The 8,145-nt window shown below is 61.5% G+C and overlaps 1 protein-coding gene across 4 annotated transcripts in view; it reads right to left on the bottom strand.

Annotated features, from left to right (window-relative positions):
• The window catches only part of PFKL (phosphofructokinase, liver type), a 27,486-nt gene extending 22,141 nt beyond the window's left edge, over window positions 1–5,345 (bottom strand). For all 4 annotated transcript variants that reach the window (XR_009540836.1, XM_060151055.1, XM_060151057.1 and 1 more), the window contains exon 1: window positions 5,197–5,345. Coding sequence is in view for 2 of the 4 variants with exons in the window: in XM_060151055.1 (XP_060007038.1) it covers window positions 5,197–5,281 (85 nt within the window). In the remaining 2 variants the exon portion in view is untranslated. The remainder of the gene's footprint in view (window positions 1–5,196) is intronic.
• Window positions 5,346–8,145: the final 2,800 nt, after the last annotated feature.

Below are 8,145 nucleotides of genomic sequence, written 5' to 3'. Positions count from 1 at the left end.
CCCCTGCCCCTTGGCCTGCAGGGTGGGCTCCGCGAGACAGGAGAGGAGGACAGCACCCCCTAGGGCCAAGTTCAGGCTCCTGGGGGTCGCACGGCCCCAGTGCAGCTGAGTGGGCCGGCGCCCCTGCTCCCCAGCTGCAAACATACGCCGGGGCCACCAGGCTCAGCGGGTCACCTCTCCTCCCTGTCCCCCAGCCCTGGGACCCCCAGCCCCCGCCTACAGCAGCCACCGTGCAGTATAGGCTTCCTGGAAAGACGGACACGCATGGGGCAGGACGAGGGGGCAGGAAATGCTCAGAAGAGCCCAGAGGAACCTCAGTCCCCTTCCCTCGTGGTCAGTTCTGAGACTGAGACCCAGAGAAGGGAAAGGTGTCCCTGAGGTCCCTCCACGGGGGGCCGTCCCGCTGCGTCCCCGGGGTCTCGCACGCAGCCAGGCTCACAAGGCACAACGTGGGCAGCCCCACGAGAGACTCGAGCACCAGCAGTGGCCCACGCCGTGGCCCGGCCCTGCCTGTGGGTGGGACGCGGCCCCGCCCGGGGCTGCAGCTGCTGCGGGCCTGGACAGTGCCAGGTCAGGGGCCCCGTGCGGGCACCTGGGGCGGGCCCAGCCTCCACACTGACTGCCACCTGGCTGGGGCCCAGGGACGGGCGAGGGGCAAAGGGTTGCGGGGGCAGGAGCCTGGAATCAGTGGCTGTAGGCGATTTGCCTCAAACCTTCCTGCCCGTCACAAAAGATGTCAGTGGTTCGATACAAAGGGGCAGGCAGGGCGGCCCCCACGTACTCAGAGAGGAAGACAGTTGGCCAGTCACCTGCCCTGGGCTCCAGCCTCTGACCCTGGGTCTGGAGGCTGGATCGCGGACATGACCTGCACGTGGTCTGGCCCAGGAGCACCCCTGCTCCCCCGGCTTCCTCCTGGTGGTCCTGGCCCGGAGCACATTCACATCCCGTGGTCTGTCCCTAAGCTGTGAAAGCCTTTCCCTGGAGGCGGCGGGGCCCCAGCCAAGGGTGGCCGAGGCCCCAGGAGCCCTGCCCCACCCCCGGGCGCTCTGAGCTGGTGGACGGGCAGTGCCCATCAGCTTGGGTGTCCTGCGGGAGTGCCGTCACCCCCAGGGTCCCTCGTAGCTTGTGTGGTCCACAGGGTGACCCTGACGTAAAGACTCTCGACCTTTACCGTACTTACACTAGTCTCACCCCGTCTCCAGCCTGGAAGGCGGGCCCGGGGGAGCCCGTAGCTCCCAGAGGACCGTGGAGGGCTATATAGCATATGGGCACCTCAGGAAGAGCCCAGCGGGCAGAGCCTACCCCAGTGCAGGCTCACGGCACCGGGCTCCCAGGAAATCAGCCCACTGTCACTGCCCCCATTTTCCAGATGAGAAACCGAGGTCCCAGAGGGAAGGCAGGGGAGCTGCTGGAACCCCGGCAGGTGAGGGCAGTGCCAGGATGTACCCTGGACCCTCCTTGGGCTCGGCAAGCTGCCCTGTCCCCAGCCAGCAGCCGAGGCTCCTGCTCTCTGACGTCCAGAGCCAGGGACTCCCGGGGCCGAGGTGCCCAGATGTCACGGCTGGCAGAGCACAGAGGCCAGAAGGGCCCTGAAATGGCCACACTCACAGCTGACACACCTGCCTTTAGCGAAAGAACCCCATTTCTAAAGAAATCATAAAAGTCTCACGGCCCCCAAATGAATGGAAGTGGGGTTTCAGTGACTGCAGTTAGGGGTAGGAGCCCAGAGAGTGTACCCCACCCCCACCCCCAGACAGCCGGCTGCCCCAGGAACCGGATCCGAAGGGCTGACAGTCCTGCTGCCTGAGGTCAGCGGCCTCGAGCTGCAAGCTCCCTGCCCTGCCTGCCCTCGCTGGCGGGGGGCAGGGCAGGGGCACGGAGGGACATGAGACAGCTGCAAAGCTGCCCCCCAGGCCCCCAGCAGGCCCTGGTCCTGCAGAAGCATTCGGCCGCCTCTGGGGCCTTGGGCAGCCCAGGCTTTCCACCCTCAGGTATCTGCCTCCCCGGCTGCCCTCGCCGGGGTGAGGCCACTTTGGGCTCACTGCAGGCTCAAGTCCAAGCCCCACCCCCTGGCAACTGGAGGGAGGCCAGCAGTTCCGGATGGGGCGGTGGGAGGGGTGGGGGCAGTGGCTGGAGACCCAGGGCCTGCAAAGGGCCCCAGGCTTAGGGTAGTGTGCTCAGTCTTGTAGGAAAGAACAAATGACCACATCACAGGAAAACTCTTCAGTCTTCGAGTGGAACTGTACCAGCTGCCATGGATACGGAGGCCTGAGGGCGTGGGTTTCCCTGTAACCCCCACTGTAAGCTGCCTTCCTGAAAGGGCCTTTTTTATTGCCCTTTAATCTGCTTTTCTTTCTCAAAATAAACCCAGGGTGGCAGCCACAAGCCCCACAGGGCCAGAGGAGCAGGGAGGAGAGCAGCTGCATCTCCCGCTGAAGGAGCAGCCCTGGACCCTCCACTCCACCCTCCAGCCTCCAGTGGGCCAGGGACACTGCAACAGATGACTTCCTGCTGGAGGAAACCGACACCACTGCCAAACTGATGTCCGAAGGCGGATGCCTTTGTTCATAATGAGCTTCCGGGAAAACAAAATGGACAAGAAAGAGGTGATCCCGGCAGGACACGGGGCCCCGCAGATTCACACTTAGCATCAGTCGATGTGAAGACTTGGAGCCAGGCTGGGACATAACGAGATGGGGGCGGTCCTCACCCGCAAATACAGGACATCCACGTCCACACGGATCAACCCAGAAAAGGCAGGTCCTGCGCGTTACTGAGGCACAGGGTGGGGTCCGCCCCAGGGGCGAGACCGAGGCGTGGAACCAGTGGGCGGCGGGGTTGTGTTATAGTCTTCTAGTCACTTTTGCACAAAGTAACATCCGTAACGACCACCTTCCCTCAACGCACGGACACCTACTCCCCGCCAACGGGAAGGGCAGAGGACGCGACTTTCAGGCTGGCTGGAAGGAACCCGCCAAGTGGCTTGTCTTGTTTCCAGAAGGGGAAACTGAGGCCCGAGGGATGTGCTCGGGTCAAGTCAGAGAGCTGGTCGAGGCCGGCCCCACCGGGACAGGGTCTGCCCGCTCCCCCGCCGCCCACTGCCGCGAGGCTGGCTGGTTTCCACTCACTCCAACAAATGCAGACCTGAGCCTCGGGGAGGCAAGTGCAGGTCGGGGTGGGTGCCCGTTCTCCACGGCGGCTGTCAGCCCCGCGCCCACCTGGGGGGGCCCGCGGGGAGGGCCGCCCGGTACCATCAGGTCCCTAGAGGTCGGCCTCTATTTGGAAGGCCCCAGGGGCCCCTGAGGGCAAACCGAGAACCCATCGCCTGGAGCCAGCTCCCCGGAGCAGTGCCGGCGAGAGGGCGCAGGCCCGGCCCGGACACCCACAGGCTGGCCTTCAGAACTTACAGTACAGAAAGGCTCCCTGCCCCCCAGAGAGCCAGCTGGCCCTGGCATCTTCCCCCAGGCATCAGCCCGAGCCCTAAACTGGGGAAGCTTGCGGAGCCCTTCTCTCTCGCAGCCCCGATCAGAAAACCACGTTACAGCCAGGGGTCTAGGGAAGCGAGGACACAGCGCGAGGTGAGGTGGCCGGCCCAGCCGGCCGTGCGCTGACGGCCACACTCCTGGGTGTCCAGGAAGCACTGCTCGTTCCATGTGGGGCATCAGGGCCGGGCTGGCCAAGGGGAGACCTACAGGTCATACAGGCTTTGCCCTCCACTGGCCCGCCGGCCCAGGCCGGCAGCCTCTTCCTCCCTGGCCCTTCAGCTGCCCCCACTGATCCCTCGTCCTGCTTAGTCTGTGCCACCCACCGGCTCGGCTCCCCTGCCTCAACGTGCATTTATCTTTCCCAGCCCTCCCTCCAGTGCTGTTGTCTCCATGGTGCAGACAGGAGCCTGGGTGGAGACCCCTGCGCCTGCTCGAGCCTCTCTGGAGAGGCGGGCCCAGCCTCTCAGGAAGTGTCTGTCCCCCACATACCAGGCCCTTCCCGTGGTCCAATCTCACAGGGCAATGCTTCCCCAAGACCACTCTCCTCCCACCTGGCCCCGGCCCACTGGCCGTGCCCTAAGAGGGAGCCGCCGCTGCCCAGCAACAGGCAAGCGCTCTGGCCACGCGGGGCTGCGGACGTGCAGCGGAGCACACTGTCCGCCCGCCAGACCAGGTCCGGAGGGCTCAGCCCAAACCCACACAGGCCGGGACGCAGACAGTGGCTGATGTTTCTGCCTTCCTGGGCTTGCTCCTGTGAAAGCTCCTTCTAGCTCTTCCCTGCTTCTGAGCGGGGAGCGGGGAGTCGGGGGCCTGAGGCAGGGAGAGCAATTCTGCGTCTGGACTTTCTGCTCTGGAAGGAGGCAGATCAGGCCCGCCTGTGCAGCCTGAGAGTGCCGGCTAGGCTCCTTCAGGCCTGCTTCCTGGGCTAATTAAGGTGTCTCCTGAGGTTCAAGGTGTGTGGGGTGGCCATACGGCCAAGCCCGACAGGTGTGACACTGGCCATCCCAGGCCAGAGGTGCTGAGGAGAGCAGCAGTCAGGACAAGTCCAGGGCACCAGGACAGACCCCAGGAGGGGCACTCATCTAGCTCTGCCAGGTCCCAGCTGCAGGACCCTGGGCAGGTCAGCAGGAAGGCCACCACCTTTGGCCTCCCCTGTACAAGGGGGGTGGGAACAGCTCTGCACTAAAGAAAATGCCCCAGAGCGGCCCTGGAGGCAGTGGTTTGGGGGAAGCACGGTGCCCCCAGTCGTGTTTCATAACGACCTGGTTAGAGCCGGGGCTCTGTGGGCCTGCGGGGACCTGCCCATCCTTCACTGGCCTCCGCTCAGCTTGGCCTCCAGGAAATGGTGCTTCTGAGACGCGCCACCGGGAAGGGGTGCGGGGAGGGCCTGGGGTCGGCAGGAGCGGCGGCCGGCGAGAGCACCCTGTCCGGCCACGGCCGGCAGCGCGGACACACCCCCGGCGGGCCGGACGCAGAGGCCGTGGTGGGCGGCACGTACGCGGGCCCCCGGCGCGCGGGGGCGGGTCCAGGACGCGGACCGGGAAGGGAACCGGGGCTGGGAGGGGGAGGAGGAGGCGGGAGGCGCAGGCCGGGAGGAGGACCTGCTGACCGCGTGCCCCAGGTGCCGCCGAGGGAGCGGGAGCGCCCCAGGGACCCGGGGACAGCAGCACCCCCGCCCGCCGGCGACCGGCCCCCGCGTGCCCGCGCCCACCTTGCGCATCGCCGCCGCTGGTCAGCACGCCGATGGCCTTGCCGGCCCCGGACATCCGCAGCTTCTCCAGATCCACGGTGGCCATGGTGGCGCCGACTCGGCCGCACTCGCTCTCCCGCCGCGCGCCGCCGCTGTCGCTGGTCCCGCCCCGCGCCCTGCGCTCCGCCCCGCGCTGTGTGATGTCACCGCTGTCCACGCCGGGGCGGGGCCGACGTGCACCCGGCACCTGGGCGGCGGAACTGGGGCTCGACCCGGCAGCGCCGGCCTTTTTGTTCAAGTTTCTAAACCTGTTCAGTCTAACAAGGGGCGCGTTTATTGAGGGGGCGGATCGCGGCCGTCTGGGTCTGTTAGTCACACCCTGCGGCAAAGTTGGTCAAGCACGGTGACCAGACCTGAGGGAAGGCCAGCCAAGGGAGGCCAGACGAGTCCCATTGCCAATCGCTGCCTGCCCGGCTTCCCGCAGGAATTTCTTATTCCGGGCGCCGGTCTGTTTCAACTTCGTTCATTGCAGGAGCCACAGAAGCTCCACCCCGACTCGGGGCACCCCTGGTGATGGCCCTCCCACCCGGAGGGGTGCATGATTAAGATGCGAAAAGAGTTAAGAGGAAAACCAGCCAGCATCCATCCATCCATTCATTTATCCCTTACTTCAGTAAATGTTTGCCGGACCCTTGGAAACCTGCACACCAGGCATCGTGTGGGGTGGGCACCTGGGTCAGGACAGGGGGCTCTACCTTGGGTGGTCAGTGGGTCAGTCACTCGGAGCCATGAGGCCCCTCCCCGGATCCAGGTCCCCCGAAAGGTGGGACTCCAGCCCAGTCACCAAACAGACTGGACCCTTGCCCTCAGGAAGACTGGTCGCTGGTGGGAGAGTCCCCGTGAACCAAATCGGGGGCTTTGAGGAAAGGCATCCATCGTGACAGGGCCCAAGACACCCAGTGGGGTGGGGGGCTGGGGGTGGGGGTGGGTAACATTCTGTTTCTTTCTTTGAATTAATTAATTTATTTTTTTATCTGGCTGTGCTGGGTCTTAGTTGCGGCACACGGGATCTTCACTGTGGTGTGCAGGGTCTTTTTTTTTTTTAGTAACGGCATGCGGACCCTTAGTTGCGGCATGCGGGATCTATTTCTCTGACCAGGGATCGAACCCAGGCCCGCTGCCTTGGGAGTGCGGAGGCCTAACTGCCGGACGGCCAGGGCAGTCCCTGTAGCATTCTGTTTCTTGAGCTGAGTGGTGACACAGGTGTGTTTGCTTTATGAAAATTCAACAAGCTGATCACCTATGATTTGTCCCTTTTTCTTTATATATGTTATGTTCTAATACAAAGTTTACGTAAAAATATTCCATTGTTGGGGCAGGGGGAGGTATGAGTCAAAGGGAGAGAGTTTCAGTTCTGCAAGACGAGTGTGTCCCAGAGCTCACTGTCCAGCCTGGTGCTGGAAGTTAATCATTCTGTAGTGGACACTTAACACGTGGCTCAGAGGGTACACGTATGTTAAGTGTTCTTATCACGGGTAACAGCAAATATTTCTTAAATTATCACAGAGGGGAAAGAGGGACCTCATTAGTCACAGCTGTGCCAAGTCAGGCACGGATAAGAATCTGGGCAACTTGACTGACCTCCTGGCCTCAGGTTAAGAAGATGGAAGAATGGCAGGGTCTCACAGGCAGCCCTCAAACTCTCTGTGCCCCGAGGCCCCCCGCCCTTGTGTGGATGGTGGCCTCACCACTGGGCACACAGCTGTCGTCCTGGGGTCTCTGTCACCATCAGTTTCCCTTGTGGAATTCGTGGTCACCAGCTCCCAAATCGTCCTCCTTCGTTTGGGCAGAGCGCACATCCTCCAGGAGGTTCCTGAGAAAGGGCTCAGGGCGTTTTGAGATTCTGCCTGTGTGAAATTGGCCTTTCTCGACCCTGTTACTTGATTGAAGGCTTGGCTGTGTGTAGAATCTTGGATGAGAAATCATCGTCCTACAGAACTTTGAAGGTGACTTCCGTCATTCCTTGATTCCAGTGTTGCAACTGGGAGCTCAAAGCCGCCTGACTCCTCTGTGTGTGCACAGGACCCAATATTTCCTCCCTAGAAGCGTGCAGGACCTTCCTTTCCCGGGGGCTGTGAAATTCCACAGGAAATGCCTTGTGTGGGTCTGCTTCCCAGTGCGGGGCCGGGCACGTTCTGGGTCCTTCCACGGCAGCAGTGCGTGTGTTCTATCCAGGACAAGTTCCTGCACCATTTCCCCGACAACTCTTTCCTCTCTGCATTTTCCCTTTACTCTTTCTGGAACTCCTGGTATTTACATTTTGATATCCTATCCTTTACTTTCCATTTTTAGAAAGTCTTAGCTTGACTTTCCTATTTTATAACTCATTCTGCTGTATGTTCAGAGAGCTTTCTTCAGCTTGCCATGCCAACCTGGTGTAAAGTTCTCCGTTTCTGCCGTCATGGTTTTGATTTCCAAGAGCTGTTCCTTTTAACAGAGTCTTGTTCTTGTTTCATGAATACAGGGCCTATCTCTCTAAGAATCTTACAGTTTTATTTGGTTTTTTTAACATTCATTCCTCCCTTCTGAGTCTCCCTTTTCATCTGTGCTGCTTTCTTTCTTTCCTTTTGTCTTGGTCTCTGCCATCCTAGGGGCTTCTCCAATGTCTGGGAATCCTTGGCTATCTGTGATTAAGAGGCAGAACCTCTGAATGTGACAGGTGACTTTTGGTTGTTGAGTCTTGCTGTAGGGTGAGCTTTCTGGGCCATTTTTTGGGTAACCCCCAGAACTGTTGTCCCTTTGGGTTGGTCAGATTCAAGAAAAGAATCTTCCAGCCTCTTGTCTGGAGGGAAGATCGCGTCAGGAGCTGGAAGAGGGGCTGGAGCCCCTCATGCAGCCTTCTGCCTGGTGATCTGGCCACTCACTTTCCATGTGGACCCCTTGCCTCAGTTGTTTATGGCATTCCCAGGT

The sequence above is a fragment of the Lagenorhynchus albirostris genome, chromosome 5 (assembly GCF_949774975.1).
Source record: "Lagenorhynchus albirostris chromosome 5, mLagAlb1.1, whole genome shotgun sequence".
Classification (NCBI taxonomy): Eukaryota; Metazoa; Chordata; class Mammalia; order Artiodactyla; family Delphinidae; genus Lagenorhynchus; species Lagenorhynchus albirostris.
This window is presented reverse-complemented; position numbering and strand designations above follow the sequence as displayed.